The 24,339-nt window shown below is 36.0% G+C and overlaps 1 protein-coding gene across 3 annotated transcripts in view; it reads right to left on the reverse strand.

Moving 5' to 3' along the window:
* Positions 1 to 24,339, reverse strand: part of SENP6 (SUMO specific peptidase 6) — a 90,807-nt gene that overhangs the window by 41,733 nt on the left and 24,735 nt on the right. For 2 of the 3 annotated variants that reach the window (XM_056342870.1, XM_056342871.1), the window contains exons 2-6: positions 19,602 to 19,695; positions 12,905 to 12,968; positions 12,053 to 12,195; positions 7,386 to 7,487; positions 2,969 to 2,989 (exon numbers count right to left, since the gene is read on the reverse strand). In XM_056342870.1, the coding sequence (XP_056198845.1) occupies positions 2,969 to 2,989; positions 7,386 to 7,487; positions 12,053 to 12,195; positions 12,905 to 12,968; positions 19,602 to 19,695 (424 nt within the window). The remainder of the gene's footprint in view (positions 1 to 2,968; positions 2,990 to 7,385; positions 7,488 to 12,052; positions 12,196 to 12,904; positions 12,969 to 19,601; positions 19,696 to 24,339) is intronic. The other variant, XM_056342872.1, reaches the window with a different exon arrangement.

Here is a 24,339-nt window from a genome sequence, read left to right on the forward strand (position 1 = left end):
TAGATTTCATCAGGGGGGTGGGGGGGTGGGAATCCTTTCTTGGAGACACTAACAGCATTCCCACAAGAGGGCAGCAACTTGAAGCACCTCCTACTAGTGTCCTTTCCTGAAAAAAACCCACACAAACAAAAAGGCAGAGACCACCACCACAAAGGTTTTACAGGTGACAAAAGGAAGGTTCCCCTCTCAGCACAATGTCTCTTGCCATCTGAACAGCTGCAGATGCACTGACAACTTCTCCAATGAAGTACTTAGTACACTAAGCAGATTAATTGTGTGTGAGTGCAGGAACAGAATGGAAATTATAGGGTTTTTTTTAAATCAAACATGACACCTATCTATAAAAGGGCTATTTGGAAAACAAAAAAATTCTTTTAGGAGATTAAAAAACATACAGCACTTCAAACCAAATGCTTTCCTGCTGTTAAATCCTAACTTAAACTAATAGCCTCCTGGTGCAAAAGGAATAAATGAGGGATCTAACAGCTAAACAGATCCAAGATGCAAGACTATCCCCATACTGTGTCTAACACAAAAAACAAGAAATACAATATTGACTGCTGTCCCACCATCCTAGCAAATATTACAAATATACAATGTTTTTTTGTCTGTTAGATCTCCTAAAAATATTTATGAAATTTAGGATTTTTCTTGAAGAACAAGGCTCCACACTCACAGATTAAATCATTTTAAGCATCTAATTTATTTCATCCATTATAAGCAGCTTTGATTTTAATACCTTGAAGTACAAGGGAGGTAGACTGTATCGGGTAAAAGCAACCTCAAGAAGTAGTGAAGCATCAAACAGCAAAACATTAATTACAATACCAAGAGAGATTAAGCTCTTACTGCAACAGACATAAAAATACTAGCATAGTCTGGACTGTGGAGAGTCCTCAACTTTTGATGCATCTTAACAGCTAAATGGTATAGCATTCTTGACTAAACATGTTTTGCCCAGACAGAATGTTGTCACTGATTTAGTATTTTCAGTACACATTCAGGATTAACTGTATTCAGGAATATGGATTACTGCCATATTCCTTTGCTGATGAAATTAGACCTTAATATCTTCACCTTGGGTTGGTAGACAGACTTCTGTGACACCCTCCAGCCAAAGTGAAATTTTCCTAACAAAATTTCTTCTCTAGAAAAGAAAAAGGGGAAGGGGAGCAGGGAGGACAGGGACAATAATTTCTGTCTATGCCAGAAAGGAATAAACCTGAAGAAACATCTGGATCTTGGAATTTAGGGTACAGTGCCGTCTGAGATCAGAACTTCGAAAACTACCCACAGTCCAGTATGAGCCACATCAAAAATACCATGTCATGTATCCACAAGGCTGCTCCAGCTCCTAACTTTGTCGAGGTGCACAGGCTCACACGAGCTGTGTTTAATGTGTATCCTGGCTCTTTGAGAGGCTGCCTTATTCAGCCCTTCCTCACTCTGCCTCTGTATACTACTATTCAGAGGTAGACCACCGCAGGTAAGCTGTTGGTTTCTACGTCACTACGCAAAAACAGTATAAAAGCATGCTGACAGGAAGCACCAAGCTGCTGAGGTGCGATTTAGCTTCCATGTGTCTTACAGGAAAAGCAGAGTATAAAAGGCAAAGGCTGAAAGAGAGAAGCAGCAGCACAGGGAGTTGGATTTTTAGTATGCAGGTTAGTAGCCCCATTTGGCCCAGAAAGTCAGGAGTTGCAGCCACACTTAGGACGGTAATGATTAAAACTAAATTTAGCAGCTCTTGCTTAAATCAGCTTCCCCTGCTAGGACGGCAACAAAAAAGCAGGGAAGGAAAAAAAGAACATATCCAGTAGCACTGAACAAAGAAGCAGCAGGTGTCACCAAGGGATCATTAAGATCACCAGCATGGAACTCTACCCTAGTCTTCCATGACATAGAATACCAAATTAAAAACATTAATAGCTGAATGGTTAGCTAATAACATACACGCAGCACAAAGAAAAACAGGGAAAAGTAACTCAAAGCACGGGCAGCAAGAGGATGATCAAATCACTTCTAAGGGGTCAAAACTAACGGGTGAGTATCTCTTTTGGCATTTCTTTTAATAAATAACAAAAGGCAGTAAACCAGAAAGGCTTGATTTTACTACTGAATTTGAAATAAATCTAGAAAATCCTGAATTCACAAAGAACAGTTCTACACTAGATTTCTGTGTTATTTATATCATGATTGGTTAAACATTACATACACTGTTTAAACAATTCAACCTGATATCAAGCATATACCGCCAAAAACAACTACATAGACAAGGTATTTGCAAAAACTCAAAGAATTAGTTACCATCAACAAAACATTTCTACTAACATGAATTTGAGCTATACAGGAAGAAAAACAAATGTATGGTATTTCACATTGCTAACAAAATATTAAAGGCAGTAAAACAGATGCAAAATGAGTAAGAAATGAGCAATGAAAAACCAGTGTACCTGGCTTTGTTATAAATTTTCTGTTAATTGCTTCAACGTACACACTTCATGAACAGAATGTACACAGCAATGCAATAAAAACCTTTCATGTTATTCAAACCAAGCTGAGATGACAAGAATGAAAGCTCTTAGACACCCTACTAAGATATACTTCAGATCCATTCTATTACACAAAATATGCTGCTCTATGAAAAGAATTAGCAGTGATTTCTTAAATTCCAGAGAAAGTTCAAAATTCTCTATTTTCACATTGGATATATAAATAGATGGATAAATTTCCAGCGGAAATGTAGCCAAAGTTCACATTAACATGTCATTATTTAGAGATGGATGTAAAGGTCCTTTTTTAGTAAAAGGGAACAAATGGACCACAAAACCAAAACAAAAACAACTAGCCCCCCTCCTCACACATGAGCAGATATGATTGACTGGATTTAATATTCTTTAACTAGCATTGATAAAGCACTCAGTTAATTTTCTTAATGCTCATTGCCATGCTCAAACAGTAAGCTTACCTTTCCTTTTGGTCCAGATTGCTTAAAATATGAAAAAAGAAAAAAAACCGTAAGATGCAAAGCCCCACATGTGCTGCACATCACTAAATTCAAAAGTTATTCAACTGTTTCATGGTCTCTTGCGCTCACTAGACTAGTTTTCAAATAAGCATTATTATTTTTCACAGCATTTTTGTAACAGTAATTATAAACACACAAACAAATGTTACTTCACAGACAGTGGTTTAAATACTACATTGTCTTGCCTCTTTTTCAATGTGTAAAATTTCATTAATTCTGATCTCATCCTGGACATCTTGCTTAATTCACTGCAATGTAGAACCTGACACGACAGAATCCCAATACATGAATTAAGACGAAGCCTCATTTCCAATCCCTGATTGCCATGCAAAAGATAAAACAAATTTACGTAACACATTGCTTCCAACTATTCAAAAAATATTTCAGTGTCTAAATTAAGAAAAAATATTCAGAAAGCATTACTTAAAATATTTAGGAGGCCACATGCAATCAGCTACTGGATAGAAAAGGATAAACAGAAGCAACTGGCCTCCTCCTGAGGTTTTGGCTAAAAAGAATCTCCAAAAATATTTAAAGATTAGGGCCACTAGTTCCAGAAGTGTCTCCTTTAACATCAGTGAATGTAGCTGATGCTCACAACTCAGGTCCTTCGTATACAAAGACTGATACAAAAACAGATCTAAGTAAGCACAGCAGGAAGACAACTTGAAAACAGTATCTTTCTCTCTCCTGCCTTTTCAAAACTTGCAATAGGGAATGCTGCAAGCTTTTAATCTATGTGCCTTTTCCTACCAAACATCAAAAGCCTAACAAACTTATGTCATATATGCATTACACCAACAGTATTCTAAAACAAAACAAACTGTTTCCTGTTTTACTTTAGCCAAATTAAACAGAGTGATAATATTACAGAGTAATATAAACTCAATTCTCCTTTCCTTTTCACGAACAGAACACTCACAAGAATAGAGCAAACTCTCCCTCTGTTACCCTGAGGAATGGCAGGACTGAGAGTAAACCAGGTAAGAAGGTAACTGTGATAATCCTACAGAGTTCAGTATGAAAACACATTCAGTCTCCACAGTGCTCTGGGAAGAGAGTAAAAGGAATTAAAAACTCAGTGTGACCCCTGCAACTTAGACTAGGGTGGGGCTGATCAGCCAACGCTGCATGGAAGTGGGGAAAAATTGCTTCGAACTGGAGCTAGCCTTTACAAACAATAAACATTGGTTTTGTGTGCATCACATTTGAGTTTGTAAATTCAGTCAGATCCAAACCATGTCCATATGGAACCACACCCAGTATCTTTGCATCCTTCGCACAGTTAATACATAACTTCAATTAACTGTTTACAGGTGCTGTAAAGAATCACAACTGTCAATAATTGTAAATTCTAATGCTAAGGAAACTTAAAGGCAGGAAAAAAACTTCCAGAATGCCTGATACTGTACGCTGTCATTATTACATCAGATGCTTCACTTGCTTGTTTTAAAATCCCATATTAATATAATGCATTTAAAACAATTCTCACCTTTACATCTCAAAAAGATTAAAAAACGAGAATCTGGACAGATCCAGGAATTATAATGAGCAGGCAGTGTCTCTACAAATTGCTTCATGCAGCTCATGCATAAGATTTGTTAGACATGCTGTACATACATGCCATTCCAATGCCAAGTCTTAGAGAACAGCCAGTCAGTAGCATAAGACAGAACTATATATCCATTGAATGAAGCAAAATAGTTTGAACCATCTTCAATACTAGGCTAAGCTATCTCTGCAAAATCTGTTGTATCACAAATTAGCAAATTTTAATTTCAACCCCAGACTCCACTAGAAAAAACATGAATAAATTTTATCAAAATATTATTTTTCAATGCCCAATTTTGTTGTACTGGAGACCTATATTTTAAATATGAATGCAACAGTCAAAATTGAAATTAACATGCATGTGCAAAAAAGTTGGAGATCGAGTACACATCACAAGCTCCAAATTCAACCTGATAAAGAGATCACAACTGAGTTTTATAATTAGCTTGCCCCATGTGACACCATCCCCACCCAAAGAACCCAGTAATGTCAGTGTCGGAGACTCAATCTGCTCAAAACTAACTTAATAATGCTTTTATTTTTTGTTATCCTTTTAATAATCCACTGCAGATTTAAGAACAATATATTAGGTCATTTAAAACTATTTTCCCCATGTTATTACTGATCACCATACCATAAAACAACTCTACGAATGCATACAATATAAAAGATGACAACTTTGTGTTGCCTGTAAATTGGCGTAGGAAAAAAAAACGAACACCTTAGGACTCAATTTCCATGGTACCAGCTTTGCTTTGTGTCGATATACACCTAGAATTTTATTCTTGGTTTGCCACTCACATTTTCTGCGTATACTCATCTCTCAGAAGAAACCACCAGAATTTACTTTTAAACTTAACTATCATCTAAAGTCAGTAAAAACCAGCAAAGAATGTTAAAAAAATATCACACAACTGAAAATACATGGCCAAAAAAAATACCCACATTCTATGCAATGGTATTTTGTATTAGGAACAGTTTAAAATAGTCCTATTTTAGTTATTTATTCTAACCACCATTGTCTTCTCATTCATAAACCTATGTTTTCCATATCAAGTAGCCTTAAGATCCTCCTTTTTATTTTTTTTTTTTAAAAGAAGTATGATAGGAGGCCATGTCCTATCAATTTTCAGTCCCCTAACTCAGAAAAAAGGTTTAGAAGCTTTTTAAAAGTAGCCAATCAAGTCAACTGGCAAAAGACACTGGAATTAAATACCCTTTGCACAGTTCCTCTGTAAAGCTCACCCTCAAGTCAATTAGATCACGCTGGTTCTGACACCCTCCAGTAGCAAAGCATTGCTTGGAACTGTTATGACTATTTCCTGCCTTTGAAACTTCAAAAATATTTTTAGCTTAGGAGTTAACTGTCTGTTGTTGACGTAAATTAACTACAATAACAATCCTAAAAGAAACATTCAAGATGACTACTATCCAATTACTTCATGCAATATTCAGCTTCCCTGTATTATGCATTAGTTTTCTTTCTTCATGTCACACATACAAAGTTGCTTTTTTCTCCCCCACATTACACTGAAGCCTTAGAAAAGAAGCAAGTCCCACAGATGAGAAAGGCAAGCAGGCAAGTCTAACATCTCCTCAAGAGTACGAGTCTCCAGCACGGACTCTCTTGTGTGCTGAAGCAGCCTGTGACATTTAAGTAGGTAAGATGAACTGGCTGTTTCAAAGAACCATCTCACAACAAAGCTTAATTAAGTACACTAATATTGTTAAGGTCAACATTCAGAGATCCATGAAAGAGCCATCTCGCATGAAGAATTCTGCTTACTTCAGATCACTTTAATTAGCACTGCCGACCAAGATTTTATCCCTTAGAATTACCAAAAAAACCAAACAACCCTCCCCCAAAAAAACCACAAAAAGTGAAAGGTAAGGGCATAATGCTTAGAGATGCCCCATGCTTTCCTCGACAGAACACTGATATTTTTAAAAGGACTGCATGTAAGAAGAAAAGAACACAGCTGGTTCACATTAGTATATGTGCTTTGTTTTTCTGAAGATAGCAAATCGAAGTGAGGGAAGTGGAATGAAAAAGCGGATGATGTCAGCGTATGATCCCATCATCCCAAAAAATCTACTCTGAAAAACAGAAGAAAAAAGGGGGCAGAAGAAAGCGGCTACAAAATGCTGACAGGATGAAGCATTCATGTGGGCTAGTGGAAATCCATGAAATTCATAGGTAAAAAACCAGCTCTGAACAGACGAACTCTGAAAGAAAAATCTTTAAAGCAATGGTTAGCTCACATGTTTGTGACACACGTCAGGTGTGAAAAGCCTGTAACAAAAATTTAAAAACCCTGCAATTTAATAAGTTTTCAAAACAGTACATTTAATTCAGCAAGTTTCCAGTCGTTTCTTCTAACAACTACTTACATAAATGCAAAACCTTGCTTCTGTTTGATGTTCCAGTTTGTATGTTTTATGCTGTATTTACATATGATCATTAACCTTTAGATGGATCTTACACAAGCTGAGGTTGGTGTGAATTAGTATATGATAATCCTGTTGTCAGTTACGTGAATTTCTACCGCATACTATGTCCATTTCAAAGTATTTTCTAAACATATTTGCATTAGCAGGTGCTCTCCTACTGAATACGTGCCATAATATGCTTTAAAACTAGCGAATTCTAAGATTATATAACAGTAACTCCTAAATGTTAAGTTTTATGAAACTTCCGTAATTAAGATCAAAGCTCATGATCAAGAATGCACCACGACAACATACAAAACCAGAAAGGACTTTTTACAATGGGAACATTTGGCAAAACAACTGCACTTAGTCTTACCTTTGGGCTGCTGTTTTTACTACTGCTGTCTGTGCATGTGCATGGTGAAAACGTCTACCATGTACCACAGTTACAGGACAAGACATATTCTGAGCATTTTCACTGCAAACATACAGAGAAATGGTTTAAGAAAAGACTCTGGTGTACTTGTACATTGTCTTAACTAAAAATTGTGGTGTCCAGATTTTACAATAACAGCCATACAAAATGAAAAATCAACAAAGTATTTCTGGATCAATAATACAACTTGTTATGATCTTTTGACAGGCATAAAAACAGACAAAAAAGGTAAAGATTTTTTAAAATGTTATCACCACCCAAAACAGTGCAAACCAGCTCTCTTTTACTCAACCCCATCACTACAAAAGGACACTGCTTTTTTAAATCAATTATGAACATTTATAATTAATTTTTTATTCCCATCCCTACATTAAGGCATAATACTAAACTTCTTTAGTATGACTTAGAGGGCATAACATTTGAACAGATTTAATTACACATTCAGAAATTTCCCTCATCTTATTAATCGTAAGTGAAAATAAATGCAGGAAATTTAGAGATGTAAAACAGCTCATAACTGAAACACCACAATGCATCTCAAAAAAAAAAGGATTTTCAGGTGCTCAAGTATCTCAGCAGGACTCTGCGCAGAGTATATTCACCAATGTCTTTTAGAATTTCTTTGGTTTTTTCATTTGTTGCCTTTTGACACTTTAATCTCATTACTACATAATGTAGTTCTGGAGAGATTACTCACCATTATCCTCTCTAATAAAAGCTTATACAAAGTAGATCAATAATACAGTACTCGTTCGAAGATCATTAGACCCTAACAATTACCCTGCACACTTCTAAGACACGACACATAATACTGTATTTGAAATGCTCAAAAAACATGCAACTTTTAACAGACAGCATGTTGATAATGCAAACTGTTTCAAAATATTAAAATACATGGCTCAAATTTTGCTTGCAAAACTGCTTGGAAATTTCAACTGCACTAAATAAAATCATGTGAAAGAGCACTCTGACTGATTAATAGTATTTCTCAGGAGTATTATTCAGCAAAAGTTTTGCTCCTACCATTTGTCCTGTTATGAACAATGAAAAGAACTGAAGTACCAAAATTCCTCAAAAAGCTGATGACCCATTCCTAATCCTTCTTTTATATTCCCCCAAAAGATGAAAGTGAGCAAACTGCTAGCTTGCTTTTTCATTTCTTTTCAGCTTAGCATTACAAACCCTTTGGGGAGCCTTATATCAAGTATCGTAACTCAGCATTAGAAGCTTTCAGAGCATTTCTGACTGATCGTAAGATGACCATTATGATCTGGCTGATCATAACCATAAATATAGTAGAACAAGACTTACTAAAAGCAACCAAATGGTAAAACTCTCTTTTCTGGAATACAAAGTTCAGAAACATCATCGATGTTCTAAGTTAACAGTTCAACTTCCTCAAAACTAAGCTAACCGTATCCCATTCAAACACCAATCTCTTGAAAGTAACCGCATCATGTTTCCACGTCAGGACTATACAACTCCAGCTGGTCAGTCATCATCCAGACAAATTTACAGTGAACCTTCTGCTTAATGTTGTCACCTGAGAAATAAGAAGCTGACTGCTACTTGCCCTAAGCATTTTAGGGTGTCTCAAATCCTCTATGGCTTCCATTTTAATGTCTTTGAAAGAGACGCTAGAGAAGAAAAAGCAGAGTGCAGGAATAGATTCTCAAATCCTTGAGACTGAAGGAGTTTAAAGAAGCAAGCAAGTCTGTAAAAACACCTATCTCATGTTTTAGCATTTTATTTGTTGAATCTGAGCTTTGCCAAACTATCATGATTGGAAAACTTAAGTTTTGTGCCCCCACAGAACAAAAAAACCGTTAAGCAGTACTACTGCTTTCTGCCTCACACTCAAGTAGGTGCTGGAATTGAATATTGCATCCTGCTGGGCAATCAGATTTGAGTCAAAGACAACTGTTCTAGACAGCATGCTCATATGGCACCAGATATGCTTCCAAGCAGGACAGCTGTAAAAAAAATAAATCTGCTCAATGATCCTGTTCTTTGAACAGAACAAACCCAGAGCAGACAATCACCAGAAAAATTAATCATAAACTCCAAGCAAGTGGCTAAATGGGCACATCCAAATTGAAAACTCTGTTTGCAAGTTTCAGCACAGTTTCAGGAAAATTAACATACAATATTAAAACCAGCGTGATGTAGCGGTCAGAAAGTTCCTTCAAAGAACTATTCCAGAAGTCTCAAAGAACTTACAATATAATAACGATTTATGCCTCTTTGACGTGATCTCAGAAACCACAGAATAATTTGAAGTCTAGACTGACAAAAACAAAGTTATACTATGACACTGTATCAGCTGATCCCAGGAACTTCTTAAGACCAAAAGACTCAAAAGGGAAGGCACAGAAGAATTTTGCACTAGGCAAAGGGATGGATCTGGAAGTAACGGAAGGATGATGTTTCAGGAACAGATGACCAACTCCAACTCCATTGATTGCTGTTCATCAAATAACTTTTCTGGGTTTGTTTTTTTTAATGAAATGCTACAAAAAAACCCAACAAACTAAAAGGGACTTAATAATGTGAGAAATTTTGATACAAGTTATTGAAAACTAGCAAAGATAAAAGCAATTTAAACTAGGACTTTATGATTAAAAAAACAAAACAAAACAAAACTACTAGGGTTAAGTTAACAGTTTGATACTGGATTTCCTTAACTAGGTAACAGATGATAACTTTTAGGTTGGTTTAAACTTTTTTACACGCAAGTGGGTATTATACAAGGAAAATTTCTTCTCACTGTCCTGGCATATCCCTTACTCCTATCACTCATTCCCTGAATTTTAGAGAATACTGTATTACTATAATACTAATTTGAGTCAAGCCCCACCAATCCGAGGAGTTTTTAATCCCTATTCTGCAGACAAAGTGGACAAAAAGATACCTCCACTTCATGACAAAAATTACCAAGAACAGCTCAAGAATCTCAAGTATCTACCTGATCTGATCTTGTTGTACTTAATCTGGCAGGTTAGCTGCATGATCAAGCTTCACCATCTTCTCTAGTTGAAGAGTCCAAATATTGAAAGTGTAACTCTTAAGCACCTTCCACGCTGCAGGTAAAAGTGCCCGCACCACCAATCTTCATATAGACAGTGACCGGCTAACAAACCTTTATTGACTTGGGGATTTTGTTGTGATACATGTGTTACGAAAGATATAATGGTATCACAGTTAAGTTTTTAAATCAAGATAATCACTTATAGCATAATCACATTTCCAAGCAGATTTAGTGACCAAAATCTGAAAAGGAGTTAAATAATGTTGGTAGTATGAGTTTTAATCAAGCAAGTGTTTACAGCTGTCACAGTGGCCTACACACATCCATTATTCCCAACTAAATTCCTTCATTAATAACAGTTTATTAAGGAGAATGTGTAAACTTATATTTTCCAGTTAAATTTAGCATGCAGCTCAGTACTAGACAGAAGGTGGATACCTGCTTTCAAAGTAGATATGTGACCTTTAAGTAAGTTAACATACATGTATCAGATTTTACTTTTTTTAGTTGAATTTTATAAATCACCCCAAGTCTTAGGTTTACAATTTAGTATTTGTCAACAGAAGGCAGTCCCAATATAAGTAACAGAATGTCTGAACAAAATGCTTAGACCATCTGAAAACACCTCAGCAATTACTTTAAAACCAAAATAAAACTCACATACCTTTCTGGAACTTAAGAAAAAAACCCAACATACACAGTCAAATATGACTGTTTTAATAGAAAAGGGAGAAAAATTACATAGTAAGGTTGGATTTCGCTAAAAATCCCACAGCCAGACAGAGGAACATCATATCAGCATGCAGGAATTAAGACAAGAACATCCCTCACACAGCTACGTGTGGGTAAGGTATTTGATGACTGGCCCAAGTATAGCCAGATATCTTAGGAACTTTTCCTTCCTGTAAAGGTAATCAAATTAAGTGCACTTTAGCAATATGAAACACTCCCAGAGAAAGTTTCATGAATGTACCACTTTTTATTATATGCTCAATAAAAGAGATCAGTCTGTTTACAAGCTAGGGACGGTACTAACAAGCAAGTACAGCACTGAATGCTTAAACACTCAATCTTGTGTTTAACACAAACACTTGTGACGATCTCAAGCTATCATGTAAAAGTACGGATATTTGCTGAATCCTTTAAGAGAATAGTCTGTGACACCTAAATCAAATGATATCTTGCAGTAGGGAAAACAGAAAATGCATCCTGAATTCACCTTGGCAATTCAGAGTCAAGGAAAGAAGAAATTCTTGATGGGGATGTTAGAAATACTCTTCTACCTGCTAGCACTATACAGAGGAAACAACAGCACGTGCAAACATTGGTAAGGCACCGACAAGTATGCCAGTGAATGCTCTATTTTAATAATCTTCTGCTATTTTACTAATGTGCTATTTAACATTTTGGTAGAGGAAAGACCTTAACAATCTAGTTTTCTGTCTTTGCTCAGAAGCACAGAACAGCATAGCTTCTTAAAATGCACAGCAGATAATGTAAACGTACAAGTTCTGTTCATATAACATTGATCTATATCAATGACCAAGTAGGTAAGTAAACATAAAACTAAATGTAGTACCTCAGTTTCTTGCTATTTCCCATCATGTTGAGGCCAATTGAGTTCCCTTTAAAAAGTCTCAAGCTTCCAGCTCTGCCTCGCCTTGCATATGTTTTTAGGGAATCACCACTGGTGCCGACAGCTCCAGGTCGACAACGAAGTGACTGTAACAACAGAATTCACATATATTAAAATACCTGTATAAAAGTTATAAAGAAAAAGTGATTACAAAATATTTACATAAATATTACTTTAGCTTCATTTTCAGACTGCTTTTGTACCAGATTTCACGTAAAATATATCCCACCTACACCCTTACTCACTGACATTCCTTACCAAACAAAAAAATCAGTATTTTCCAAGTACTGTGAAGCATCTTGCAGTTGTAAACTATTTCAGTATACATGAAAAAATACAAAAAGCATGGGGTTTGCCTACTTATCTTCTCCTTTTATATACACACACACATACATATATGCGCATACAAAATCTGGCAGTTTTTAAATCAAGATAATCACTTACAGCATAATCTATACTGGTTGGTTTAGACTTTTGTAATATATATTTGCCAAATAAAATATGAATCCCCACAACAGTAAGCAATCAAGGGATATAATGATTAGTGATAGCTGTCTAAACTTAAAACTAGTTATTCGTGTCTGTATTTTCAGGATACTATACAAACCAACAAGATCTATACAAATAAGAGGAACAAAAACATTAAGGATAGGTAGATACACAGCTGGAGCATATGTTGCTAAATCAACACAAACTTTTATTTTGTAATACTGCACAGATGACTATGCAGCATTATTTAAGAACCTAGCTAGCTTTAAAGACACATTTTCACCATGAGATAAACAGTCTACTTACCTTTCTTTCTTCATTGGGACTGAAAGGCCCATCACTGTCATCTATGCTGAGCAGATTTGCCTCGCTAGATAGGTGTGAGAGAGAAAAGCAGATACATTGGAATGCCACAGAGCACTAGCAAAACATTTAAAACACAAATGGCTTTTTTTTCCTCTTTAAATTTAGATGTATCACATACACATTTTATGTATATGCCTAAAACAAGAGGAACAATAATGGACAATGTAGTGATCCAGATGTATTATGTGAACCTCAGCTTCACAATGTACATCAAATTGTTTCACAAAATGCAAAATTAACACAATGTTATTAATTAGAAATAGAGAAAACTACTGAACCTTCAATATTGTTATGGCAATATTACTGGCATTGTGAATAAGGCTATACAAGATTCTATTCGAATTGAGTCAAATACTACATCAACCTATAAAGCACAGTCTTAGTTTGTTCATGCATAACAATGTTCAAGTATGAGGTTTAAAACTGCAAACTTCACAATGCTTTAGGAGAACTGACATATAACTAAATTTTATCCCATAGCAATTACTGCCAAAATACGTCTTCCTAAAACTAGCATACTCAGATTGGCTCAACTGCTCATTAAAACATGGGGTTTTACTACTTTTATGTCTGTAATCTTCAACTTTGTGGAAGAAGATACAAAAAAAGAAAGCCACCACATGATACTGTGAAAACATACTTTTTTAAGTAAAAGGCAATTACCCTCAAATAATCTTAAGTATTTAAATTAAAACCCAAATCATACATTTTATATTGATAGCAGATAGATTAGGCTAACACATTCCTGCTTCCAGGAGAAACAACCTGCAGATAACCCCATCTCATCAATCCTGATCTCGTCTCTTGGCCCCAACAAAATAATGCAACTTTTAGACAACTTTTAATTTCATGGTTTTTTGGGTTTTAATTAATATAATTCAAGGAGAAATTACTTCATTCAAGCAGTTATGCCAGGAGTTCCAAGGGAACAGCTACACAAGAGAAACAATGATGGAGATGAAGGTGGAAACATTTCTCAGCTGCAGGTATGACATGTTGACTGCAATATAGTGATTTTAGCTCAGTACCCACCCCACACCCCAATTTCCTAAAAACATCCATGCACAAGATTTCCCTTCACATTACAATTTATTCCTCCACCTTATGCAATACCAATATCCCTACATCACAGAAAAGAGAAAAAAGTTCTTGACTCATAGGGTGAGAACTGCAGTCCCTGAAACTTCAGGATATAAGATGGTGCATACAGTTGGTTTTGATACAGGAAGAATGATGTAAATGTCAACACAGCCAGTGGCACTGCTGTTTTTTCCTTTCTTTTACAGACCACAACAATTCTAGGTGTGTAATGGTAAAACGAACAGCGCAGTGGATCATCACTAATTTGCAATATAAAGTGTAACAAAGACAAGAGTGTACTTGTACTTCTATACAGACTATCCATGGATATTAAAATTTTAAAATACTGTAACTTTTTTTTAAACTCTCTTTAACAGATTCTTTTTTCAAGTAAGGCTTACAGAGCTTTCTCAACTCTTCATCAGAAGACAATAATTTTAACAATTTCATAAATTTTCCAGAACCTAAAGAATAAACAAAACCCTGCAGCACAGACACAAATAGTACCTACAGTACCTGTAGCTCTGGCATTCACCTACTGTGTTGACCTAGCCAGATCATTTCACCTCTAGATACATTTTCCTTCTTCAGCTCCAGCTTGAATAAAAAATCATGACCATTTTCAAAATGCTCTTGCACACTGCCTGTATTTTTAGAGCTCCAAAATGCCACAATACTGCAACGATTTTAACAAAGGCTGTTTCGATGGGTGAGATGAGAAGGTAAAAGACTGAAAATGAAGAAAGCACTGAAAAAATCCTCAAATCAAACTGAACTATAACAATTTTTATGATGCAACTAAGATGACATGACTAGAAAAATATGTGGGAATTGGATGTTTTAAAAACATTAGTATTTTTAGATTTTAAGGAATGCAAAGCATATGCATCAGTATCAGAATGACTGTTTTTTCAGAGAGCAGAATACATAGCAACTGAGTAATGTCTATTTGCTCATGTACCACATACTTATAGTTGCCTGCTTAAAAGATGCAATTTATACAGTGAAAAAAACCCCTGACACTATACAGCACTCCCACATATCAGACAGTAACAGGTTTAAGACTACTGGAATGAAACCTCAGTGCTCTTGCTGGGAGGAGGCTACACTTCCACACTTTGTTGCTTTTAGCCAAAGACTTTGAGAGAGATTTTCACATTAGAACAATAATTTCTAGCTTTTCAATAATTTTCAGTAAAAATATTGAAAATCATGTATTTTCAGTAATTCAATAATTTTCAATTAATAACTAAATATTCAATAAATAACAAAAACCTAAAAATAGCAAAAGAAAATTAAGCCTTTACTAAAATTAGGGGGGGGGAACAGAAGTATTTTAGGTAAACAGAGTTATTTCCAAAGGGGAGTTCACAACTACGCATCCAAATTTAAGTATTGAACAAGAAAAAAAAAAATATTCTACTTACCCATCTCTCATCACTTACCATCTGTTTGATGTTTTAAAACATTAAGCACTATGCAATACCTGGTTAGATAACTCAGTTTAAGACACAATGTTTTACTGCCATCTACAAGCAACCCAAACTTTAAACCTCTGTTGATCACTGAGGTTACACTCCAATAAGCTGCAATATTTCTATGAACTACCAATTGATCCAGTCACATTTCAAATACAAACTGGAATTTCTTTCTGAAAACTCTTACATATTTTCCCCTCACAGCACACTGTGTACATTCTTTATTTTAAATTACATTAAACAAAGTCCTCATATCAGAGGCACAGGAGAAGTAGTGGTATAATTCAACTTATGCACAATGCCATCCCATTAAAACTAACCTTAACTGAAACTGCTAAAAAATAAGAACTGAGGTTCTGAACAAAAAGTTTATTAATTTAAAGGCTATAGTGCCCTACTAACAGGGTCACAAAAGAATCACAGGATCATAAAATCATCTAATATTTAGGTTGGAAAAGATCTTTGAGATCATCAAGTCCAACATTAACTCAGGACTGCCAAGTCCATCACTAAACCATGTTGCTAAAGCAGCGCATCTACATGGTTTTTTAAACACCTTCAGTGACGGTAATTCTACCACTTCCCTGGGCAGCCTGTTCCAAAGCTTGACCACACTTGAAGAGAAGAAATTTTCCTAATATCCAAATAATCCAATAAAATTCAAAAATAATTCAAATATTCCAATGTCTAAAAGAAGTATAAAACACCTATATAAATATCGGGGGGGGGGGGGGGGGGGGGGGGGGTGAGAAAGGAATAAAAAGGAAAAAATTATCAGAAAAAAGCTAAACAAAAATAATAAAAAAGTATCATTGCTTTTCCAGTCAGGAACACAAAGAAACAAGCACTTTATCTCCCTAAATAAAAGGAAAAAAAATTCAAACTTTATGAAATAAAATGTTAGTTAAGAAAGGATATCACAGTGCAAATAAATTAGACAGACCCATTTATTTGTATACAATTTTTTTATAAGGCTATTATTGAACAAATCTCAGCGGAAGGCCCAAGTCTGGACTATTAACCCGTATGACAGCCAAGAGAAAACCAGGCCCATCAGTTTACAAAACCACTATGGGACATATCAAGACATATTTCAAAAACATTTATGCAGATATTGGAAAAGAGTAAAACATAAATTATCCAAGACACTTCAAAATCATCTGTAAAACTAGAAAGCTTCTTATAACATGTCAAATCCAGAAATCAATTTAATTATTACTTTGACCACATTTGCATAAGTCTGCCATCCCTTCGTGTCTTCTGCTACATAACTAAATTCCATCACCAACCATGGTCTACACGAGTTTCAGTGTGTTCAACTGACCAACTGGTCTTTTTTTCCTTATTGTTCTGCAAAGCAAGAAGAGCTTCAAGTCACTTGGTATCATCTTGACTGTGATCCTGAGTAGATCAAATCTTGATCAAATCATCAGAATTGTTACTTTCACTCTCTAAAGTGGATGTAAGATATCTGTAGGCATTTACTTTGGGATAAGCTACTTGTCAATTACCATTTTGAATTTCCATAACTAGTTCCATGCTAAGTATCAACTCTAACAGAGTTCAAAAATGTAAATATTGTGTTAGGTGATCATTAATTTTTCCAAATCTTTGGTTTATGAAAGTTCTTTACTCTTTTTGTGTTCATTCCTTGACACTTTACCATTATCACACAGCCCATCTAATTCCCCAAATAAGTTAAACAACACACTTCTTTTAAAATAATCTACATAATCTACTTATTCTAAAAATTGCTTTGGCAGGAGGTCATTAGCCATGTATTTTGTGTTCATCTCACTGAGGAAAGATAATCCCAGTAGATCCAGTATTGACCAATGACAGTAGCACATGTCTCCTGGGGTAATACAAGAACACAGCCACACCTTTAAGTGCTGGAATGTTATTCTTAGGCCAGTTCAAAATAAACTTACTATGTATCTGCCATTAAGGCGGCAAAAAGCTATGATAAGGTCAGACAGCAAAATGCTTGCACCTCACCAACAAGCATGAGATGCATCCAGATGCTCAGTTCAGATTTACAGCTTTCTCCACACAGAAATGCAGTAAATTACAAGCATTGTTAGTAAGTATCAGCATACCATAGCGAATGACAATTTTTACAAACTGCCATAACACAGATTTATTGCATAGTATAATCAAAATATCGAGGGGACACAAAGATCTATGCTGGAACAATTCTATGAACTGAAGCTGCTGATCTTTGAAATGTTAAGGATAAAGCAAATTTAGAAAGAAAAGGCCAATTTACTGTCAAATAATTTGTTTTATAAAATTCCCTTCTGTCAGTATTTTGTTATACAAAGTAAAAACTTATCAGAAAAGCAAAATACACAGATTACTTCAAAATGCTCAAAGCTTACAATGCCATTAAGACAAAATGCCAGCTGTTACCAGAAGTAGGTATGTGGGCAGCTTAAAATGTATAGCTGTTCAGAGTGAGAAGTTGCCTTAAATGGTATCAGATGATAGGTAAGCAAAAAACACAGGATCTCCAGTTTCAATCAATTTTCAACTACTCTTTTATCTATACTTTCAGATAAGATTCTGCATAATTCACAGGTATAAAAATGAATTACTGATGTGAGCAGGTAATAAAGTCTCAATACTGGCTACGGGAGAAACTGTTTATTGTACAGAATATTTGAACGGAATGAAAAATCACTCTGAAATACCATCTTAGAATCAGATACAATTACACAAAACATGTTGCACAATCAGTTTTTCAAATTTTCTTTAGGATCACTACACTACACATTTTATTCTGTGTTAATTCAACATCAGCTGGAGACAGATGGAAAACAGCAGTAAATTACTAAAAAAGAAAAGCTGCTTTGCTTAAAAAATGTGCGTTACTTTTATTTCTGAAGACAAGTAAAATGCAAATACTAACGGTACTGCATGTACTGCCACTACACTTAAAATATATTACTCCGCACCAGAAATGGATGTAAGATTGCTAAGAAAAAAACCCCAAGTTAACTCAATAAAAATAAAATGCCCTTAGTTTGACAACCCCTTAAAAAGTGGTTTTAACTTGATTCAGTTCTGTTCTGACAAAAGCTCTTAATGCTTACCTCACACTTAACTGAACTAATTTTTTAACAACTAGAACATCACATTTCTTAATGTTTTTCTAAGATTACAGCATAGCATGTTGCTGCAGCATAAGTGGTTGTGTGTCTACCTTCCCACCTCCCTCCAATGCACAATATTTGTCTATTACAAGATACAAATTCATATAAGAACTATTTTTGTACTTCACCACAGGATTCGGTTCCTCTTTACAAGACCCATAGTATCCTTTTTAAACTTGCAGGTCCTACTCTCCAAATATTTTAAACCAACGAATAAACCTAACAGTCATTCCTCATGCATGAAACTTGCTTTTTTTTCAACAATTCATTAGTCTTTTTGGAAATAAATACATTAACATTGAGAAAACTATTGTTACTATTAGTAACAATAAAATGTCACAAGGACAAAGTTAAGTATTCAAACTACACATACAGGGTTTAAGTTTTAGTCAAAATCCAAAACATACTAAGTAAAGAAACAAATGATCAGGGAACAAAAGCAGACTTAACTCTAGCCAGTGAGATAAGCACAAGGGAGTAAACCCTATAGTCTACTAAGCTCAGTTTAACTCGATGCAGGCCTACAGCTACCGAAGTACCTTAATCGTAATTGTGAAGTACTGGGTAGTATCGCCACTAAAGGAGAAGCTGAAGCTGCTTGGATACCGTACCTTACCATTTCCTTACTTTGCAGTCGGTATATTTCTTGTCTGTATCCCTCAGACTTACACCATAGCTCCAAAGACAACTGCAACACTTGAAATGCATTGTGCCCTCTTAAGCCCCATGTTCACAATTAAATTTACATTATAACACACTTTTATACGGCAATACTATTTAAAATATTAACTTCTTTGAAATAATTTTTCTCAATCACTGGAATTTTTAAGATATTATATAGTTTCTTATTAATAAATTACAAAAAAGTATTTATTTATAAATAGACACTTATATTTTCAATAGCCTAGATGAAAGCATCCTTACTCTTTCTCTGCATCTCCTTCACTTTCTTCTGCATGATCAAAGCTCCAATTATTTTTAAAACCTCCATCTCTCTTGGACTGTGATCTATCCAAAGCTGAAAGGAGAACAAGTGAAGAAAAGTCTTGATTTCAACCCGAATTATTAATCAACACAAAGTAGAGTAATAAAACAGATGCATATATTTTCCCCCGAGCATTTACATTTTTGCTGTTTAACTATCACTTAACAAAATAAGTTCATCAATGCAGTGGTGACTCATTTTCCTAAATACAGGTGAGTATCTGTCCACATCTTGATTACTAATGCAACAAGTTAGCAAGCTATTAAAAATGACACGAGGTAGTTTTACTGACACCTGTAAGTTAAAGGTTCCTTCTCCGATATGAACTATATGCCACATGCAGAAAGGGCCTTAAAGTTTATTATTTAAATGTTTAATACCCAAGCACTATTTAAATTTTTTCATAAAAAAGCAACAGTTTTGAACCCCAAATACAATTGCAACATAATACACTTTTTTTTAAATTCAACAGCTGACACTGATCCAAATTAACATATGATGGTAACTGAAATTTCAGCGTTAGCATCAACTAAGTAAAAATCTGAAAACTCTGCAAACACTCACACTGTATCAAATTTCAGATTTATCTACTGCCATATCCAACAGTATAGAGATTTTCATATAATATGATGGCATGGGAGTATTCTTCAGTGAAGGAGGTCCAGAGCACGGAGACAGCAATTAAGGCACTGTTCACCCCAGGCCCTAATTACCATGAGTAAGAGCTGTCTCACACAAATTCCGTATGACAAACCATGCAGCAGCTTTGACTTGATTATAATTTAAATGTGTCTTTTCTTACTATGTTTTTCTCTATGTAGTTCTAAACGCATATAGAAATAATGAATGCAACTCTCTGTTTTGATAGAAAAGAAAAAAAAAATCACAGCCAACAACAGATGTCTAGGGTAAAGTATATACATTGCACACACAAATATTTATTGCATATTCAACCTCTACTTCCAGTTGCTTGCAACTACTGAGGATTTCCCCAGTATCCACCAGCCACGGGTGATATTTTTGTGTTTAGCTGCCTTTGCTAGCCTTTTTTCTTCTCCCCGCTTGCTTTTTTCATCAAGCCTACTTTACAGAATCAACAGCATCTTGCAGCTGATAGTACATCAGCTTGTTTATGTATTACATGAGTAAGTATCTCCTTTTCCTTGTCCTGAGTCAATTTGGCATCTTTTGCTCCTACTTAGTACTCTATTCCTCCAATTCTTGCACTTTGGAAGACAGTATTAAGCAATCCTTCCACATTCATTCATGATGACATAGATCTCTGCTGTATTCTTCACTGTCATCCTTTTTCCAAGCATTATCTTTTTGTGTAAAACCCAATTAACAAGCTTCAGATTTTAAAAAGCATGCTTATAAGAAGAATGGCAGAAAGCAGTTTAACACCTTCAGGTTAGTGTGTGTGGACACTGTTTTGTAAACTCCTTTAGCAGGAATTTCTATCATTCAACAGTGTGGTTGAGGAATCCCTAAATGGGAGGAAAAAAAGTTCACAGTGAACCTCCATGAAACAAGAACAAAGTTGTGCACTTGGGGAAAAAAAAAATCCTTTAAAATTCTGCCTAAAACACTGAAATGAGGAGTTACATATACAGTATTTAGTAAAATGCTAGTATCCAACAGAAGATACCATCTTAGAAAATTTTTTTGCATGTCTTGTACCTTGTGCTGTAAGGCAAATCATTTCATATGAATCTACATTACAGCTGACCAGAAAAACACACCTGTTTCTTTATTGTTTTGGATGTAAACCTGTATTGGGTTTGTATGCCAAGATTTTGATGGGGGGTGAGAGGCAGGGGGGTACAGGGGTGTCTTCTGTGAGAAGATGGCAGAACCTGCCCCCATGTTGTACAGAGGCACTTCTAGCCGGCTCCAAGACCAAGGCCATTGGCCAAGGCCAAGCACACCAATTAACAGGGGTGCCGCCTCTGTGGTAACAGTTAAGAAGGAGGGAAAACTGCTGTGCAACAGCAGCCAGAACAGAGAAGTTAGGATACGTGAGAGACACAACTCTGCAGACACCAAGGTCAGAGAAGAAGGAGGGGGAGCAGCAGGGGGTGGGGGTGAAGTGTTTTAAGATTTGGGTTTATTTCTCATTATCCTACTCTGATTTGATTAGTAATAAATTAAATTAATTTTCCCCAGGTTGAGTCTGTTTTGCCCATGATGGTAACTAGTAAGTGATCTCTCCGTCCCTATCTCAACCCACGACCCTTTAGTATTTTCTCTCCCCTGTCTGGTTGAGGAGGGGGAGTGAAGCAGTTTGGTCGGCACCCAGTGACTAGCCAAGGTCAACCTACCACAGATGCCAGCCAGATGCATTTACTGGCCACACAAAGAACTTTTCTAGGAAAGCAACTTTTTCAGATGTATCACAGCATTGCCAGAACTCCCTACCACACCTGGAATACAGCAGCAGAGACTGTTTCTACTACAACACACAGAAGCTTTTACAAGTCTTGCATCTGCTGAGATCACATCTTTTTCTGTGTGTCTCAGAACCATTCTGAACATGAAACCTAAATCAAAGGTTTGCTTTGGGACCAATGTATTTTTCCAGGAGGACCTTAAGTTCACATTTTTTCCCCCCAGTTACACTGGTAAAGAAATAATACAAGCCTCATCTTACAAATGCTTAGACCACCATAACTGCAACCAACTTATCAGATACTGCAGCATTCACACAAATTCAAATTAAGTGTGCTCAGAATCATTGCCTTCATCCAGACTCTAAGTAAATTAAAAAGAATGCTTATAAGCTTTCAAATCTGTCGTTCATCTAGAGTCATCACATATATTGTTAAGAGGATACAAGTACTCATAAAAATCTGACACAGAAATGTTTTTTTTAATTGTTTTACCTTCCCCACTGCTTCATTATTCTTTCAGACAGGCTTCTATGCAAAACAGCTCTTTATCTTCCAGCTCTGATACCATCAGCTCTAGTACATCAACTGTGTGACTACAGTAAGGTTGCATTTTCACACTGTGAAGCAGCACTACATGGACAGGTTTACACACCCCTCACATTTCCTATAACTTGGGCGTTCTTCTCCTGTCTTGCATCCTGTGTATGTCAGCGCAGCTGTTTCTTCACTGAGAGCAAACTTGGGGAAGGAAACTAATTCAGGAAAAAATACCTTGAGCAGTGGGGCAGGGGGAAATTTGAGGGTTTGGGTTTTTTTTTTAAACCATATCAGTTCCCTCCTCTGTTCAACCACACTATCACAGCAGTTGTGACAGTACAGCAGAGGTAAGGGGCATCCGGGAACGGTGATCATTTTAGGCACTAAGGATTCCAAAGGAATGTGCATGGAACCATAGCCTAACCTACATTTATAGGTATAGACTTAGAGATCTATTGCTTAGAAGACGCTTAAACTTTCCTCTCCCTAAATTAGCTGTAGATGCAAAATACCTGTCAAAACTACATCCAATAATAGGCAGTAATAATAAACTGATTGTGAGATACTCAATGAAACAAGGATTTCAGTAGTAAAGTTCTATGATACCAGTGTAACAGATGCAAAGTATGGATGTTCTTTCACACACGAAGGCAATTTAATTTCTCAAATGGCTAACAAAATACCCCATCCTTTCAAGAATGTAGTATCAACAGAAAAACAACGATAAATACAGAGCATCCACTCCTGGGAAAAGGAGTGCTTTGCAAATGCTTTGCAAAGTAGAAGCATTTAAGGGCTCTGTAGTTCAAAGATGGAAAATCATCTGCATATTCTGATAAATGACTGGTTTTTTTCGTCAGGACTTTCATACACGTTGGGTTACGTACAGTGCAGAGTATCACGTAGAATGAACAGAACTGTCTAAGTTTTATCATTTGCCAAACTGTGTTTAACATTTTCTAAGGATTAACAAGGAGTAACAGAGGAGGATAAAAGGAGGACAGAGCTTTGAAATACGTTACAACATTTTCTTTGCAATGTCTTTGAAAGTTTTTCTGCTAAGATAGCAGTGGTAACCACACAATGGACAACTAGTGTTTCTTGACCTTTTCTACTGATTCTCCCAACAGAGATGTAGAGGTATCACCCAAGGATTCTGCCCTTGTGACAGCATCAGAAAACAATGCAGAAGTATTTCAAGAGGGCTTCTTTATTTATATTAGCAGCAAAAGGAATGCAACAGAAAACACGGGCCCATGGCTCACTGAGACAGGAACCTAGTGACAAGGGACACTGGAAAAGCTGAAAAACTTGGGTTGTTTGGGTTGGTTTTTTTTTTACCACTCCATATTTCACTGTTAAGTTCTGCTCTCAAGACGTCCCAGTTCCCTAACCCTACCAACAGAATCTGTGGGAATGCAACATCACCCATTGTCAAGAAAGATAGGCTTAAGGAACACTTAAACCAGCTGTACATGCAGAAGTCCACTGCATCAGACAGGAGGTACCTGATGGTATTGAGGAAGTTTGCTAATGCCACTGTTAGGCCCTTCTACATTATCTCTGAAAGGTCACTGCGTAAGAGATGTTCCCAATGACTGGAAAAACATCACACATCTTCAAGATGAGCAACAAGGATGATCTGGTGAACTGCAGTCTATTCTGCTTCACCTCAACGCCATTAAGGTTATGGATCAAATCTTCCAGAAATCCATTCACAGCTACATGATGACAAGAAAGAGAACAGCCA

The sequence above is a fragment of the Falco biarmicus genome, chromosome 6 (assembly GCF_023638135.1).
Source record: "Falco biarmicus isolate bFalBia1 chromosome 6, bFalBia1.pri, whole genome shotgun sequence".
In the NCBI taxonomy this organism is placed as follows: Eukaryota; Metazoa; Chordata; class Aves; order Falconiformes; family Falconidae; genus Falco; species Falco biarmicus.